The sequence below is a fragment of the Gigantopelta aegis genome, chromosome 6, assembly GCF_016097555.1.
Source record: "Gigantopelta aegis isolate Gae_Host chromosome 6, Gae_host_genome, whole genome shotgun sequence".
In the NCBI taxonomy this organism is placed as follows: Eukaryota; Metazoa; Mollusca; class Gastropoda; order Neomphalida; family Peltospiridae; genus Gigantopelta; species Gigantopelta aegis.
Window position 1 is genome coordinate 92,305,441 of NC_054704.1, and position 20,248 is coordinate 92,325,688.

At 34.4% G+C, this 20,248-nt stretch overlaps 1 protein-coding gene across 1 annotated transcript in view; it reads left to right on the plus strand.

The window, feature by feature from the left end:
* The window catches only part of LOC121376457 (tyrosine-protein kinase transmembrane receptor Ror-like), a 354,346-nt gene that overhangs the window by 203,405 nt on the left and 130,693 nt on the right, over positions 1-20,248 (plus strand). The window contains exon 3 of the mRNA XM_041504330.1: positions 7,297-7,354. Within this exon, the coding sequence (XP_041360264.1) occupies positions 7,297-7,354 (58 nt within the window). The remainder of the gene's footprint in view (positions 1-7,296; positions 7,355-20,248) is intronic.

Consider the following 20,248-nt stretch of genomic DNA (forward strand, 5'->3'; position numbering starts at 1 on the left):
ATGTTTTGTTTTAAACCACATTATTAAAAAAATCTAATCTCAACATTTGATCAGTAAAGTAATCCTTTGGAGATGACAGCCGAACCAAACGACATGTAAACTAGCATGGTAATTATGAAATTATAAAATATAATCACGTTCTCTTCTAGTCTTAGTAATAATGAAATTATGAAATATAATCTGTGATCTCGCTAGCCTTGGTAGGCATGTGAAAAGTTCATTCAAAAGTCATAGACCAGGCTAATTTTAAAGAGTCATGGCAACACACACTGACATTTTTGTAAAATCTGCACAAATTCCAGGCTGGCTGCCGACTTGTGTGTATTGTTAATAACAGGAAGCAGAGCACCAGCGCCAGATGCAGTTGGTAATGAATTAATCGGTTACAGACAACATTCGGTATTACAAAGCAGCTGCCAATTAACACCCACATAAAGTCTTGATCATTTTCCAACTTGTTTTTATTTAATTACTATATCACCAAATCTCAACACATTTTTGTCTCACATTTATGAAGTAAAACCGGCCTCGGTGGCGTCGTGGCAGGCCATCGGTCTACAGGCTGGTAGGTACTGGGTTCGGATCCCAGTCGAGGCATGGGATTTTTAATCCAGATACCGACTCCAAACCCTGAGTGAATGATCCACAAGGCTCAATGGGTAGGTGTAAACCACTTGCACCAACCAGTGATCCATAACTGGTTCAACAAAGGCCATGGTTTGTGCTATCCTGCCTGTGGGAAGCGCAAATAAGAGATCCCTTGCTGCTAATCGGAAGAGTAGCCCATGTAGTGGCGACAGCGGGTTTCATCTCAAAATCTGTGTGGTCCTTAACCATATGTCTGACGCCATATACGTAACCATAAATTAAAAATGTGTTGAGTGCGTCATTAAATAAAACTTTTCTTTCTTTCTTTTTATGAAGTAAAATGCAAGATATAGGTACAGTGAAACCCTTCTAAAGCGGACACCATCGGGACCAAGTAAAATGTCCGGTTTTAAAAGGTATCCGGTTTAGAGAGGTTAATTTCTGTACTGACTTTTAAAAAAGGACTGTGAAAAATGTCCTTTGACCAGCTGTGGTGCACTGGATGGAACGAGGAAAAACTCAGTCAGTTGAATGTATACATCAAGGTGGTTTGACCATCCGATGCAAGCGCCTCAAATGAGCACTCAACCGACTGAGCTAAATTCCGCCACCCTGGTGTATCAAAGGCTGTGGTATGTTCTTTTCTTGATGCTAATAGAAAAATATAGCTGGGACCTAACTCACTAAACTCTCACAACTTTGCAATATCGCAGTGCAATGCAAAAAGAGTTGCAAACAGGATGCTTTGTTGTCTAGTAGAACCTAAGAGACCTTTGTGAATTAGGCCCCTGGTTTCTCCATAAAACTACATTTCAGAATTACTAAGTGTATGACATCCAATAGCCAATGATTAATAGATCATTGTGTTCTTGTGGTGTCGTTAAACAAAACAAGTTTAACATTCAAATATGCTCATATGAGTGGATAATGCTACCTGAAGAAATATTTTGTAAACCGATCTCAACAAGATTGTAAAGCAGATTTTACATTGCTTGTGATATTTAACTGCCATTTTGAACAACAAAAAAACAGAGTTTAATTCTCTTCATTACTCATCTCTAGCAGTTAATAAAGTTTCACGCTCCATTGACTTTAACAAATGACACATGTAGATGCGTGGTCACGCATGATAAACTGCGAGAAGCCGCTTGCTCATTTGCCTCCTCACCACGTGCATGCTACATCAGTTGGCATGCGGGACGGGACGCCCAAATTGAGGGAACAGTTTTAGTTATAATAGTTGTTAGATAGACGTTATAAACTATCAGTAACCAACATAGCTCTACATGTAAAGTGAAGAAAAACATTATCTATATGGTGAAATCTATAATAGTTGTAAAATAAACTTTTGTTACATTATAAACTTTCAGTCACTGACATAGGTCTACATGTAAAGTAAAGAAAACAATTATCTATATGGTGAAATCTACAATAGTTGTAAGATAAATTTTTGTTCCATTATAAACTTTTAGTAACTCACATAGACCTTAGAGTAAAGCAAAAAAAAAACGTCTGTACAGTGAAACCTGTCTAAACTGGACACCCATAGGACTTAATAAAAAGTCTGTTTTAAAGAGTATCTGGTTTGGAGAGGTTTTGTTCTGTTCTGATATTTAAAAAGGGACTGCAAACAAATATCTTGTTTTGAGGGCATTCCGGTTTACATAAGGTCCGGTTTAGAAGAATTTCTCTCTACTGACCTTTGTGTATACATTTCATTTCTTTTTCAAAAGCTTGCTTCTAAAGAATTTCCTAATTTTATTTTTATTTTTAAAGATTTTTTGTTTTTAGACATTATTAACAGTATTATAGTGTTAAAAATGGATTTGGGACTCTCTTTTTTTAATTGTGGGGTTTTTTTTTAGGTTTTCTTTCCCTTTTTTCTTTTTTCCTCTTTAAGCGCTGAGTAATAAAGACAGGTGAGTTGAAAAAATACTTTATTGAAAAGCATTTGTCTTGAATTTTTATGAAATCGAGACCTGGGTGCAACAGTTAATGAAAGGTTTAAACGAGCATGTAAAGAAGGTCTGAGGAGGATCAATTGCAAGTGAAATGAACTGTAACTGGGAACATGTCACTGAGCGAGGGCTAACTACATCGCTGATGATGGCAGAATGGTGTTTTTTACTCGTCTCCAGCATCCAAGACAGTGGGAAGAACCCTTAAATGTGTTTTCCACTCGCCATCAAAAGGCAAGAAGTAATGATGTAGAAATGTGACAGGTTCTTGCGAGAAACCAAATAAAGATGGACGACATTGGACGCAGCCAACTTTTGGTTGTTATGGTAACAATGGAGGCTTCTGCTGATGGGCTTAGTGTGTTGAGGACCAACCTCGGTGGCACAGGTTAATTTAGCCATCAGGTTCAAGAGTGGAAGGTACTGGGATCTTATTCCAGTACCAGAGTTGGTGCATAGCTTAGTGGTGAAAAAAATGCCACTACACTGACTTCATGGTATGTGGTATCCTGTCTGTAGGGAAAAAAATATAAAAAATTTAATAACACCACTAGAGCACATTGATTAATTAATCATCAGCTATTGGATGTCAAACATTTGGTAATTTTTAAACATAGTCTTAGAGGAAATCGGTCACCCTTTTCTATTAGCAGCAAAGAATTGTTATATGCACTTTCCCACAGACAGGACAGTACATACCACAGGCTTTGATATACCAGTCATGGGGCATGCTTGAACCTTAATTGTATGTAATAATATGAAATAAATTGTTTAAACCATTACATTTTCCTTTTTTATTCCATTAAAAAAGAAATCATAATAATAATGTCTAAAAATATAATATAAATGTACACTTCTTTCTAATGGACTCAGTAGTTAAAATAATTGGTTGGTTTTCTGCTAAACTTTTGTATCATACTTACTAACATTTGATGATTGAATAGCCTTAAGGACCCACCATCCCCACTCCACCCCACCCCCACCCCTCCGTACTGTTACTATCTGTACAATATTGTTATTACATGTCTTTGTTTACTATCGTGAAATGTTGTAATAAAGTTCTGTTTTTTTCTGTAGCAGGTTTCCTCTCTAATTACCTTTGTAGTCCTTAACAATATGTCCAACACCATATGACTACTTAAACTGTGCAAAGTGCATCATTAAAATATTTCTTCTTCTCCAAAAAAATCTTTATTCCAACTGGTACACTTTGTCAAGGTAGACTGAAAGTGGTGTCAGAGGCTTATGAAATAATTACCAACTTATCAAATGACTTGTCTGGGATTTTTATTTTACACTAAAATTTATTTAAAAAGGGAGAAAGGATCTACAGTGGCTTAGTCTTGCCTTCTGATCCTAAAATACCATCTTCTTATGGTCACTCTTTAGAAAGATGGTGCCTTAGTTTGAATAGGATATTTGCACTTGGCATAGTCTTTGTAGAGTGTTTGTTTCATTGCTGGCAACCTACCAAATGTGCAAGGTGTTTTAATCATTAATAGTATATATTCATGTATTTGAAATAAAAAAGGTGGAAATTCTTATCAGAAACTTAGTTAATGATCTAAAAGATTAATGAATGTGTTATCTTTAGTTCTGCATGGACTGACAAACTTGGTCAATCGTTTTTCATGATTCTTTGCACTGGGTAATTCACTGACACGAATCCATCTATGATATGATAAGTTAGAAGATCAGTCCCCTTCAGTTAATTCATTATATTTCCCCTCCCACCCACCTTATTCCAGCCATTACTTCAGATTGGTATACGCTATTTTCTCACTGGGAAAGCATCTTGTTTAATTGTTCGTAGCTGTAACACTTATTCAAAGGAATGAAAGAAGAATCCTATTGTTGCCAAACTTGACATTCATTTTGATTTACCAACTGTGGGTTTTTATCTGGCCTCTTAAGACAGATGACTGGTTTAAACTGGTTAAAGTGTACTATATTAAATTATTGATAAATCCATTAAATTCATTACAATTTAACCCATTGGTTCAGAACGTTATCAGGGAAATCATATCTGATGACGTCACTTTATATTGGTAGTTTGTCTTACTGAGTGTTATTGTTATCGGGGAACATCATATCTGATGACGTCACTTTATATTGGTAGTTTGTCTTACTGAGTGTTATTGTTATCGGGGAACATCATCTCTGATGACGTCACTTTATATTGGTAGTTTGTCTTACTGAGTGTTATTGTTATCGGGGAACATCATCTCTGATGACGTCACTTTATATTGGTAGTTTGTCTTACTGAGTGTTATTGTTATCGGGGAACATCATATCTGATGACGTCACTTTATATTGGTAGTTTGTCTTACTGAGTGTTATTGTTATCGGGGAACATCATATCTGATGACGTCACTTTATATTGGTAGTTTGTCTTACTGAGTGTTATTGTTATCGGGGAACATCATACCTGATGACGTCACTTTATATTGGCAGTTTGTCTTACTGAGTGTTATTGTTATCGGGGAACATCATACCTGATGACGTCACTTTATATTGGTAGTTTGTCTTACTGAGTGTTATTGTTATCGGGGAACAACATATCTGATGACGTCACTTTATATTGGTAGTTTGTCTTACTGAGTGTTATTGTTATCGGGGAAACATACCTATGACTCACTTTATATTGGTAGTTTGTCTTACTGAGTGTTATTGTTATCGGGAACATCATATCTTGACGTCATTGGTATTGGTAGTTTGTCTTACTGAGTGTTATTGTTATCGGGGAACATCATATCTGATGACGTCACTTTATATTGGTAGTTTGTCTTACTGAGTGTTATTGTTATCGGGGAACATCATCTCTGATGACGTCACTTTATATTGGTAGTTTGTCTTACTGAGTGTTATTGTTATCGGGGAACATCATATCTGATGACGTCACTTTATATTGGTAGTTTGTCTTACTGAGTGTTATTGTTATCGGGGAACATCATATCTGATGACGTCACTTTATATTGGTAGTTTGTCTTACTGAGTGTTATTGTTATCGGGGAACATCATATCTGATGACGTCACTTTATATTGGTAGTTTGTCTTACTGAGTGTTATTGTTATCGGGGAACATCATATCTGATGACGTCACTTTATATTGGTAGTTTGTCTTACTGAGTGTTATTGTTCAAGAATAAAAATTAATTCACAATAAAACTTTTAGTGATATTATTAGCAAGTATGATTCTGCTTTAATTATAAGTATTGTCTGCTATTTCTTTTATGTTTATCTGGGTATGAACAAAAAAAATTATCATCCGCAAATATATGTGAAAATGGCATTGCCAATTCACACAGTTTGTGTATGATTTTGTTTTGTTTTGTTCATACCCTGATGAACATAAAGGAAATAATAGACAATACTTAAAATGACTAGTAAAGGTGACCTTAAGACATGGGCCTGAGATGCTTGGGTTCGTGGATCAAATCTCCTTGGTGGACACATTGTGTTTTTAACACTTTGACTTCTATACAAAGTTTTAAAATATACTTACCTTGATTTTATGTATTGTATTATACTTTTTCTCCACAGCTCCTTACACTGTGGTTTTACATAAATAGATATAAATATTTTCATATACTTACCATTTGTGACACCCAATAGCCGATGTGTGTTTTTGTGCTGGGGTGTTGTTAAACATTCGTTTGTTCATTCATTCATTCATTCATTCATTCATTCATTCATTCATTCATTCATTCATTCATTCATTCATTCTTAAGTTATTGTTCCATAATATACATGGGTGTTTCAATAGCTTTGATTGTAAAACACTTTTTATAATTGAATCTTTATTGAGCGTCACAAAAAGTAATTCATGGGGAAGATGTTGGGGCCCACATCGAAATACAACTTCTTAATTTTTATGTCTGCCAATTTTAATTACATTTAAACACACTGCAAATGAGCTCTTAACATTATAAAAAAAATGTTGATTAGGTAATTTTGTGCCAATATTAGCAATGTGTTATTTTCACAGACAGTTTAATGTTTTCCTATGTGAGCTGATGACTTATAGCAGCTGTTGTGACACGTTAGATCCCAAATTAAGCGATTCCTATGTTGACTGTGTAAATACTTAACCCAACTCCGTGTGTGTTTCTCTTTGATAGAACTGATGCCGGCTTCAAATCTTCAAATCCACTTCTATAAAAAACACTTTACAAGCATTCTGTTCTGTCTAAATCTACATCCCAAGAACAAAGTTTGTTCGGTTATTTTGTTTAAATGTTCAAAAATATTGCAAAAATTAGTGCATGATAATAAGACTCAGTCTGTATATTTAATTGTAACAGCACACCAGCCCATCGTTAAGTTATGACTATTACCGGTAGGTATGTGACATTTGATTAGAGTTTGAGAGAGTTATGTATGTGACATTTGATTAGAGTTTGAGAGAGTTAGGTATGTGACATTTAATTAAGAGTTTGAAAGAGGAAACACCTGCCACAATAATACTACTACTAAATAGTGTCAAACAATATTTTATATCCATGTTCCCACAGACAGGGCACTGCATATAAATAAAAACTCAACAGGTCCACTAATGAAATACCTAGCACCTAGCATCCTGCACCTATCACCCTGCACCTATCATCCTACACCTATTGCCTGGCACCTATCACCCGGCACCTATCAGGCTAGCACTTTACACTTTATTTTTAATTATAGAATTTGGTTTACGGTATTTGTTTTCTCCTTCAGTATTAAAATACTAAATGTTCTTTTCATTGATTTCAGTGATGAGTCAAGTGGATCCCAAAGATAACTTCAATGACTTCAATGATGATGAAGACAAGTAAGTTTTTTTTAGTTTTTTTTTTAATACTTTGTGTTGTTACAATGTTCTGGGGTGTTTTGTTTGTTTGGGGGTTAATTGGATGGTGGTGAAAGAGGGGTTGTTAATTGTTTTAGTTTTAGTAGCTTAAAGTACATGGTTCTCCTATAACATTTCATTGGACTTTTGGAACAAGATAACATTTTCTAGCTGAGAAAATTCATTCATGATTATCCAGTGTGTTGTTGATGTCTTCAGATGCTCATGACTGTGTTTTAATGGTACAAAATACCTACATACCACAGTGTGTATGTTACAGAACATTACATACCTATAACTTAACATGGAACACTACATATTTACACTGGTATGCTGCCACTTAAATAACAGAAAAATTAGACCGTTATTTGGCTTAAGGATGGATATATCCCAACAATTTATGGCCAACCTAAATTGAGTATTTTACATGTCAGGTTTTTTTATAAAGTAATTGTACTTATTAAAAATTGCAGTCATATGATTCTCTCATTGTTGTGATATTTTTCTCAGAATTTATTCTCACATAGAAACTGCGTTGAAAAATATACAAAAAAATAAATGGTGGTATGCAACCTGAAGTTTGTTATCTCCTGTACATGTAATGTGATCTGCTGATATTGCATGTATTGCATCGTACTTCAGCAGATCCTCGAGAATGTCATTTTCTGCTATTTAACATTTTATGTGTTCATGCGCCATCATGTCCTGATGACTATCCCACCTGCTGTTCCGATTGGTCTGCTGGTAATCACACGGAGCAAGACGTCTGCTAGTAATCACACTGAGCAAGACGTCTGCTGGGTTGAGTAAGACGTCTGCTACATTAAATAGGATGTCTGCTCGGTTATATATTCCTGGGTTTTTAAACAGTTGACATATTACTTTTGTCTAGAGTTTTGTGGAAAATTAAAAATAAATGTACAAGAAGGGGGCAAATGATTGTCATGTTAGTCATATTATTGGTAATGTTATTACTTATTACCTATATGGTTAAAAATATCTTGGTACATATCAAAGTGATACGTCCCACTAGAATGCCAAGTTGGATGTAACACTTTTGACGTCACACGATGACGTCATCGATTGGCGCACTACAACCATACAGGAACGTCAACAAAATGAGATGAGTGGAATAAATTAAGATCCATTATGGGTAGTAAATAGGATATTAAACTTGCTATCATTGCGTATCATGTTTATGTCCCTCTTGAAAATTATTTCACTTGGGACATAAACATGATACGAAATAAAAGCTCGTTTAATATCCTATAATTATGTCTGGTGTTTTGTGAAAACTAGAATATATATGAAGAAGAAGGGGCAAACAGTTGTCATATTGGTAATATTATTCAAAATATTATTACTTATGTCTGGTGTTTGTGTAAACTGAAAAATAAATGTAGAATAAAGGGCAAACAGTTGTCATATTACTTACCGTATGTCTAATGTTTTGTGAAAATGGAAAAATAAACGTAAAAGTGGCAAACAGTTGACATACAACTTATGTCTGGTGTTTTGTGAAAAATTAAAACAGTTGACATATTACTTTTATCTGGTGTTTTATAGAAAATAAAAAATAAATGTAGAATGAAGGTCAAAGATGGAACATATGAAGAATCATTGTCTACAGATTTATGTTTTCTTTTGTCATTCATTTTCTTTTTAATTGCTTCATTAAGCAAACTGACTTTCTTTTATGACAATAGTGCTACAACAGGTCATGCTTTTTACATAAATGTCTCCTTGCAGTGTGTGAGATTTCATTCATTCAGAATTACAAAAAGGAATATTTACATGTAGGAATTTACCAGTATAGTTTTATTTTCAATTTAGGTATTTTTTATGTAGGAATTTACGAGTATAGTTTTATTTCTAATTTGGGTATATTTTGTACCCAATGTAACATTTGTCTAAAGCAGATCCATCTAAAAGTAGCAAAATGTTTGTTTACAAAGAATGTCTAACTTTTCTGGTTCCAGTTTTTGGCCCAATCTGTTTTAATGAAATTTACCAAAAACTGGCTGTGTAACTTCGGCCCTATATCATGCATATCTCTACCGCATTGTTGTTAATGCATTAATTATCCAATTTATAGCAGTGAGAAAAAGTCTGTTCAGACTGAGGAAACCAATTATTACAGTCAGTTTAGCCCTTTAACAAATTGTTTTAGTAACTTGATATTTAAAAAATTATGTAGGACTAAAAATTATATATAAGTATATAAAGACTGATTGCAAAAATAGCATTGTGAATGATAAATTATCTTTAAAACTCTTACATACCATTTTGGTATTTGTTTTGGGAAATGCTATGGAGTCATTTCAAAAAGTCTACTTAGCCTGAATAGCATTCAAGGACAACAACTCTTGCAGTCTTATATATCAGCTAGCATGGAAATAAAAGGATGATTATTTAATGACACCCCATAACAAAGAATACGTGGGCTATTGGGTGTAAAACAAACACAAGTACATTAACGAAATGAAATAAAAACAAGATGAATCACCGTAATAATATAAATGTTTAAAACTTGGCATGTCATTGTGGTGGATTTCATTAATTTTATGAGGAACTGGGTTGCCATAAATCCCAGTTGGTATGAGTTTCATTGCTTGTGAAAGAATAAACTTTAATAGGCCATTCTTAGTATGCTGAAAAGAGATGAGGGGAGAGGTAAAATAAATAATACATTTGAAAAACCCAGGAGGGTTAAAAAAATGACATTATCAAAATGTCGAGAAGGGAGAAATTGCATTTGTATAAACTAATCAAAGTCAGGAACATGCAGTTTGTTCAAGTGAAAAATGCAGTGTTTCATTCTCTACATGGAAAATATCAACTGAGTCTATGTTAATCGGTATTTGTAAAACTGCTGAGACAAAATTCTGATTAATTTGACAATGTTGATATTTTATATATTAAAAACACGAGTAGCAAATTCTATTTATCCTATAAATTTCTAAAATTTTAATTAAATATTTAGTAAATCACAGTTCTAAACCAGCCTTTATTGGTAATATGATGTCATCATGATTAGCACAAATGTAGTTTGACATCATTCACTTTAACCAAATCTTTTCAAAATATTACACTGTTATACAGGTCTTGTTAGCTTGTAAACAAATGACCTATTGACCAAAATATATATATATTATGTCAACTGGGTGCATAAAGAAAAATATTAAATTGGTTTATGACATGACTATTATATTAATTCATTAAAACAGATTAAATATTTATACCTGTTTTGTGAGTGTCACGTTTATGGGTATTTGCAACTGATTTAATTGCATTCTATTTGAAGTAGTCATTCATTGAAACTTTTTGTTTTGTTCTTTTGTTTTTATTTTTTTAAAATTAATTAATTAATTAATTAATTTCTACATATATTGCTTACCACTGATACATCAGGTCTTTGATGATTGCACAAAGAATCATTTCAATTTCAAATCTTTCCTCTACCTCTATCTTCACTGTTAACCCCACATATTAGTGAACTCCATGTTTTCATGTATTCATGCTTATTAATATTATTATATTGATTCGAATTACACTATATTATATATATAAATAATGTTCATATGTACTTATAACATGGATGTAAGGTAGTGAAATCAGGGCCCCCAACCCTGACACTATCATACTTGTGTCTGGGGACAATAAATTTAAAAAAAACAAAAAAAAACAAAAACAAAACAAAAAACATTTCATTTGTATGTTGCTTCAAATTTCTAAAATTAATTTTGCATAACCTATTTTTCATTCATGAAGAGTTACATGAAATGGGTTACCTGAATTTGTTTGGGTAAATGTTCAATCCCCAGAGACCTGAACATGTATTTAAAAACACAATTACTGTGTGTAAGACAAACCAAGAACTTTCCCACAGTGCTAGCTTAAATGTTTATTATTTGTTTTGCCAACCATCAGGTAAGTAGAGAAAAACCATTTGGCACATGGAGAACAGATAAATAAATATGTTTGAATTGTAACAGGTTTAGTATTAGGCCACTTCTGACAATGGACATGAGGAAAGATGTAACTCTGTGGCTGAACACTCACCTAAGGTGAGGTGGGTCATGAGTTCAGTCCCCGACAGTGGATAATCCAGTTAGGTTTTTCCCATTCTAGCCAGTGCTTCACAACTGCTATATTAAAATTATGCATGTAAAAGATCCCTTGCAGCTGGTTTCTCCTCTTATTCAAAGGCAGTGGTATGTACTATCCCTGTAAGTATAAAAAAGAGGCCTTTCTTTTAACTGGTTATTAGTAACTTAAATGGATGTACCTAATTTTAAAACTTTCAACTGTCTTGATTTTAGAACCACTCAAAAACTGTTCCTGACTTTAATAATAAGCTGACATAATCTTTTTAGTTTATAAAAACTTTGCGCAGAAAATTAATGGATTTTTTATTTTATTTATTTATTTATTTGCTTATTTATTTTATTTTATTTATTTATTTTATTTATTTATTTATTTATTTATTTATTTTTGTATTTACCCATAGATCAGTTTCTCACAAACTGTAAGTCCTAGGTCAAGTGTTTTTAATTGCAATTGTGGAAGTTCATCACAGTGCAATGAAAATGTTTATCGTAGGTGAGACATTTAATTCCATAGAATTGCTGTTATAATACATGAATAAAGTTCTGGTGTTCCTCAAGTTTGAAACTTTTACTCGAATATAATGGTTTACCAGGTTCTCGAATATAATGGTTTACCAGGTTTTCGAATATAATGGTTTACCAGGTTTTCGAATATAATGGTTTACCAGGTTCTTAAATATAATGGTTTACCAGGTTCTCGAATATAATGGTTTACCAGGTTCTCGAATATAATGGTTTACCAGGTTCTCGAATATAATGGTTTACTAGGTTTTCGAATATAATGGTTTACCAGTTTCTTGAATATAATGGTTTACCAGGTTCTCGAATATAATGGTTTACCAGGTTCTCGAATATAATGGTTTACCACGTAACTGAGTGGTGGTTCACATGAATTTAAAGTTGTATAACCCACATGTGAACAAAATAGCTGTTCACATGAAATATTGTTTAAAGTTTGTTTTGTTTAATGACACCACTAGAGCACATTGATTAATTAATCATTGGCTATTGGATGTCAAACACTTGGTAATTCTAACTCGTAGTCATCAGAGGAAACTGCTACATGTTTCCATTAGCTGCAAGGGACCTTTTATATGCACTAAGACTATATGTGAAAATTACCAAATGTTTGACATCCAATAGCCGATGATTAATAAATCAATGTGCTCTAGTGGTGTTATTAAACAAAACAAACAAACTTTCCCAAAAATAAAAAAGCACATACTATGGCCTTTGACCAATTATGGTGCACCGGTTGGAACGAGAGAAAAAAAACCAATCAGTGGAATGGATCCACTGAGGTGGTTTGATCCTGCGATACAAGCACCTCAAACGATTGCTCAACTGACTGAGCTAAATCCTGCCCCGACATGAAATATTGTGCCCCGAAGTTTGTTTCCATGTCTGGTAAAAATAGTGGCCAGAAGATCATGTTAGTCTTCTCTTGTGTTGAATCGAATTACTCATCTTTATAACTCATTTTGCCTGCATCTGGTTAGTCGTATATACTTTTATTTTATTATTTCATTTTTACACTGACGACTTGTGTCACTGATACCAATCTATCTTGCAGAAGAAAAAAAACCTGTCTATGTGATAAATAAATTATCATGGCATTTGACACTAGACATTTTGCCTGGCAACAAATAGATTTGAAGTTTGAAACTAGTCTACTTAAATCTTACCAAATTCATTATTAGGTTCCTGTTTAAAATCATAAATAAATCTTTCACTTTCAAACACATCTGGAAGAGTGGAAAGCAATTCTCAAAAAGAAAGCAGAAAAAAAGATGAAATATACTTATAAGATGGACATATAATATTTAAACTAATAGGTGAAGCATTAAAAGGATGTAAAAAAAAAAAGAAAGAAAGAAAACCAGATAGATCTACTTAAATCTTAGCTAACAATTGTTATACCAATAATGATTTTCATAACAACGTTGCCATTCAATTAGCCTTCAGTCTTTAAAACTTATTTTATCACTGGATAAAACTTTTAATTTCTTTTGGCTGTTCAATGCACAAGTATCATGTTATATAGATGTGAAGAATCAGATAGGAAAACACATGGGTAATCACATGAGTAATCTATTGAGAGTTCGTCCTATTATCCTACCAGTATTCTTCTCCCAATAAACACATACTAAGTGAATTAGTATTTTATTAGTTGTGTGGTAAATATAACGAGCCACATATGATGTTAAATTAAAGTGAGTGGATTCATAAAATGTTGCTGTCAGAAGTTGTTGCTGGGATCAAAGGAAATTCAGAGTGGTGTTTTCATATTTGTTTATATACTGACTTGTTTTGCAGATAAAATCTTCCATTGTATTCACCATCTGGTGATGACCTGTGTTGTTTCAAAAAAAATTCAGTTATTGAAGGAATTGGACCAAAATATTGTAATATTATCAAATACAATGGTTTGTTTTACATTACAATTATAAAACAAATCCTATTTTCCATTCCATTAGCTCTGAACTGCAGCAGGTTTCTTCTCTCAAACGATAGACCAAACATGACAAATTATCATATGGTGGACATTCCTTTGTTCATTCATTTGTTTTTTCATTCATTAAATCCATAAAACACCAGATTGGTATGGACTCATGTCTTCATCTATACACAAGTTGTGAATCGAACCATTATATCCACCCATCTGCACATTCATCAATGCATATATATTCATCCATTTATTCATTTAAGTCATCTATCCATTTACATCCATCCATCCATTTACATCCATCCATCCATCCATCCATTCACATCCATCCATCTATTCACATCATCTATCCATCCACCTACCCACCCCTGCACCATCCATCTATTCATCCATTCATCCATCCATCCATCCATCCATCCATCCATCCATCCATCCATCCATCCATCATCCAACCATCCATCCATCCATCCATCTGTCCATCCATTCGTCCATCCATCCATCCAGCCATTCATCCATCCATCCATCCATCCATGTATCTATCCATCCATCCATGTATCTATCCATCCATCCATGTATCTATTCATCAGTCTATCTGTCCATCCATCCATCCATGTATCTCTCTATCCATCCATCCATCCATGTATCTATTCATCCATCCATCCATGTATCTATCCATCCATCCATGTATCTATCCATCCATCCATGTATCTATCCATCCATCCATGTATCTATCCATCCATCCATGTATCTATCCATCCATCCATCCATGTATCTATCCATCCATCCATGTATCTATCCATCCGTCCATCCATCTGTCCATCCATCCATCACTGATCTACTTATTCATTCCATTCTTTTATTCAAAATACAATATACTCTTGGGAGTAAATCAGTTTACACTTTCCAGTCACTACAAAACCATAATACCAAGTTCCTGTTCACATCTGACTTGAAACTTATGGAAAATGCTTCAGACTTCTTTCCATATGTTGATAGCACAAGTCTGTTAGTGAACACACAAAAAAACCAGTCCCTCATTAATGGACCATTAAAGCTGCATGAGACCATTAGTCTGGGAAGGGAAACAACTGCTTAGATAATGAGGCTCTTCAAAAGAAAAACAGTTTACCTAGCAAATGGCATGCAAGAGTTTTAACTGATACTTCCAGGTAAATCACCAAGCATTAATCTCTGGCCAAGTTGCCAATAAAAAGCAAAAAAAAAAAAGTTTGGATAGAAAGTAAGTCGTGTACAGCTGTTTGTTTCTTATGTTTATCGGACTGGTATCATGGTATTGATAAATGACCCTTTACCTCCAAGATAGAAGAGCTCCAAAATCTATTATTGTCAATAATAAAACTCTTATCACTGCTGTAAATTGGCATTTTAAGATCTACATGATGTTTTTTATTATTGTCATTAATTTTGATGGTTTTGATATATCCGTCTTGCATTGGTCACTTTGGTGGTCTGTACATTTAACTGGTGGGGATGGGTGAGGGTAAACTATATGATAAAAAACTAAGCTTCATGGTTTTGGTATTTTAAAATTCATTTGGAAGGTTGCTGTGCAATTACATTAAAAAAATTAATTAAAAACAGATGCGTTTAAAAGGTTTTAATTTTGGTTTTCCAAAATGATGTCATTTTAGTGCAAAGCAGTTATGTATAAATTAGTGTGTTTTCCAAACACAGCCTCTCTCAGCAGCAGACAGTCCAGTGAGCCAATCAAACACATCGGCTTCATTAAGACTAACTTCTATTTCTCTATCTCCATTTGACATCTGCCACTCAAAAGCATTCAACAGCACTACCTCAGAGAATTAATTTACCCACTTTTCCACTCTTTCATAATCTGTTGGGTTTTTTCATTCACCTCTGTAATATTTTATTGTATTTACAAAATGATCTTTTGTATCCACCCACATTTAAGTTAATTTTTGCTGCGTTACTTCAATTAGCAGCACCAGGATGACTTTTGAAAGGAGCCACAATGCGACTCTTTGAAGCTGATTACCACAGAGACCTAGGAATAAGCTGCGCCCTTCCCCCCGGTCGCATGACAATGCAAATTAGAGTGGGCACATGAGCATGACATGTATTTGTGTATACTTTCAACAGGTGCTGGCTTCCTTCCTGCACCGATGATTAACACAGTAACTAGCTGATGACAGCCACAAACCCATACTCACCTTTGATAGCAGGCTTGATGGCAGAGTGCAGTCCGTACTAAATTGCTGCTAAATGGCTGCTGCTACTTTGGTTTAGGTCTAAATAGTTGCAAATCTGCTTGATACTGACAGATCAAGATTGCGGGGATGGCATGATTGAGGGGGGTGATGGGGGAGGGAGTAACAGCTGAGTTTAAGTTTGAGGTTTTTTTGTGATTTTTTAAAGGAGTGGGATTAAGCGATTAGGTGTTTGTTTAATGTATGATAAACACTCCCTCTGTGCAACCAGTGCCCTATGACTGGTATCTGAATGGCCATGGTATGTGCTGTCCTGTCTGTGGGAAAGTGTATTTAAAATATTACTTGCTACTAATGGAACATTGTAGCAGGTTTCCTCTACAACTGACTATATTTGACTAAATGTTAGATATCCAATTATTAATAAATCAGTGTATTCTAGAGGTGTTGTTAAACAAAACAAACTTAACTTATAACCCTCTATGCATTCTCTGTTCAACTAGCAAAAGAATGTTGTCCTGAGGTGCACAAAGGTTTCGATCCACTTCCTGAATTTAGCAGACCTAATGGGTTTTTACCCCTTCATTTGACAGGTATATGTGTGTAACAAAGTGAATATATGTCGCTTGGCAGTTTATACTGTTCTAATTAACTGACTTTTTTAGCATTGGTAGTTTTAATTACATGGCCAGTTAACCAGACCTGTCAACCCTCCCGGATTCCGCGGGAGTCTCCCGGTATTTGATCAAAGCTCCTTATTCTGTGCAGGAGACAGTTTCTCCTCTTAAATGACATTTTTGTAAGCATAAAAAAAAAAATCGATCCTCTTTTGTCAAAATAACAGAATGGAAGTAACTCTGCCTTTTTTTCTCATTCGGAAAATGTTGACTACTTTCGGCTTCTGAGAATGTAACAGGCCGAATTGTCCCGACTGTTTAACCTTTGCCGAAGTGAGAATTGTGGGATAGCCTATTTATATTGTTAAAAAAAGCACATGTGACATGGAGTTTATAAAATGACGTGTTATTATAATGTTTGTTGTCATCGTAATGGCTAAGAAGCGTGTTGCCGCTAATTCAACAGGCATTCAGTGTTGCCATATAAAAAAAAAAAAACTATCCAATTTAGTTCTAATAACACCTCTGAATTGTAAAATGTCTTCCCACTGGATTACATAATGCAACTATGTCATAGTCATAGTCTATGACGGATCTGAACTGCCAGACTCCGAGTTGACAGCGATATACACGATGCATGTTAAAATCACATGTCACAGCAAGACAACGAAAAGACCAATTAGCTGTATAAACATACTTGTGTCAGTTAATTTTGTATGTTTGTGCAGTAAAATGTTGGTTATAAGGGTACACTTCAAGAAATTATTTTTGTACAATTAAAAAATGTTGTGTTTGACATTGACATAAAGTTACTCACGGAAATGGGTATAATTCCGGTATATTTCACACGATGTCCGTAATGAGGTTTTACTTATGATTAATGAAAATACAATGTTTATTGCATCATTATAATGATTTTAAATAAGTACCACGCCACCGTTCCTCATTATAGTAAAAACTGAATATTAATTTATAAGATTTATATAAATTTGTCTTTGGTACTTACCGTAGGTACACTAACCACAAATGATAATGTAACGCAACCTGTAGGCTGTAAGTGTAATACCGTAAATGTACTAATTAATTTTTTATTTCTTGTTCATGTTCTTAACATTTTTGGATATAAAAAAAATAAAAAAATAAATATGTATTAAATCATAATAATATTTAAACAAAACAAAACAAAAAAAAGTTAAATATTTTTTTCTTTTTTTAATGTCAAGATCTAAGGTTAAGAAGTATATATGACATTATAAAGTATTCATATAACTTATTGTAATAATGTTTTTTTTAAATCTTGCAATTTTGGGTTAAATTGTGTGAATTTAAAAAATCTCCTGCTTTTTCAACACACACCTCCTGCTTTCTCTTGACTAAAGGTTGACAGGTCTGCCAGTTAACTGATTTCCTTGATTGTGTAGTATTTTGTTGCTTGGTATGTCGAGCTAACACAAATTGTAGTTTTCAATAGAAACATTATTCTTGTATTCATAAAGACTTCTTCTTCTTCTGCATTCAGTTTCTTTATGCTCCTTGAATTCAAATTGTGAGTTTTACTGCCTCCATGAACTCCACAGTCAGCAGCAGGTCGTCTCTTTCACCCCAAAGATTGTTCTAAAGACTGATTGCACATGAGTTTGTTTTCCTGAGTCTACTTGAAGCTACCATAATACCTTGATTCATACATGTACATAGCACATAAAGAAAACTCAGTTACACCCATATTTTACTCATTTTTAGCACTCTAAATAATAAAAGAAAATGTTTTTCTCCTGTTTTTTGCATCTCCACTGCATATGAATGTCTTCCATAATCCATTGTAGCAAAAGGGAAAACAAAAAATAAAGTTTTAATGCAAGTACCTTTGTCATGTAATTTCTCAGCTGTTTTAGCTTGTCACTTTGAATGAGCCATCTTCCCATGGTTGAAGATGCCTGCACACTACAAGGAAGCACCTTGAATTGGCTCTTGTCAAAACCATGCAGTAACCTGTACATTACATACACGAGGGTGAACCTGTTTATGCATGGGTTAGAGCATGTTGGTAATTTGTCTGGGATGAACTTTCTAGTCTTCATATATGAGTGGTTTACTATCGGTAACATTCATTTAGAGTTATGTTTATGGTGATTATAAAAAATATGCCTGTCTGGGAAACATTTTAGAACAACTTGGAGGGTATGCCCAAGAGAGTTGTACTTGAACCATAAGTGGATGTAAACAGAGGTCAAATTGTTAATTGATAAGAACAACAAAAACACCAACACACAGAAAGTTAAAGTTTGTTTTGTTTAATGATACTACTGGAGTACGTTGATTAATTAATTATCGGCTATTGGAAAATAGAGGAAAACCACTGCAAATTTTCCTAATGCAGCCAGGGATCTTTTATATACACTTTCCCACAGACAGGAAAGCATATACCACAGCCTTTGATGCACTGGTTGGAATGAGAAAAGAACTCAACACACACAAAAGCAGGTCACATGTATGGTACATTCAAATCTGCTTTAATAACAGAATAATCATTTAATACATTGTACTTATGTATTTTGCCTCGGCATCATGACTGATATATCAAAGGCTATGGTATGTAATGTCCTGTCTGTAGGAAAATGCATATAAAAGATCCGTTGCTGCTGCTGAAAAATGTAGCATTTTTGCTCCAAGACAATATGTCAGAATTATCAAATGTTTGACATCCAGTAGTCCATGAATAAAAAATCAATATGTTCTAGGGGTATCATTAAAACAAACATTAACTTTTATGCCTCTTACATTTGGTAGGTTCAGTAAATGGTCTTTGTAAATAGATTTACTAGTATGATTTTATTACAGATTGGCAATCCTGTACAACTATATACCTCCCATCACAGGTTACATGTCTGACCAGGTAGTTACTGTAGACATGGCATTGATAATGAATGAATGAATGAATGGATGGATGGATGAATGAATGAATGAATGAATGGCTGAATGAATGAATGAATGAATGAATGAATGGCTGAATGAATGGCTGAATGAATGGCTGAATGAATGGCTGGCTGGCTGGCTGGCTGGCTGGATCCATGGCTGGATCCATGGCTGGATCCATGGCTGGATCCATGGCTGGATCCATGGCTGGCTGGATCCATGGCTCCATGGATGGATGGCTGGCTGGCTGGCTGGCTGGCTGGCTGGCTGGCTGGCTGGCTGGCTGGATCCATGGCTCCATGGATGGATGGCTGGCTGGATCCATGGCTCCATGGATGGATGGATGGATGGATGGATGGATGGATGGATGGATGGATGGATGGATGGATGAATCCTTGAATGGATGGATGGATGGGTGGATTGATGGATGGATGAATCCATGGATGGTGGATCCATGGATGGATGGATGATTGAATAAACAAATGACTGAACAAATGAATGAATTAATTAATTAATGAACAGTTGAATGAAAAAACATACCTGGACCCATTCACTGGTAAGGCTAGAGGCTGTGCCCAGGGTAGACATGCCTCAATGTTTAA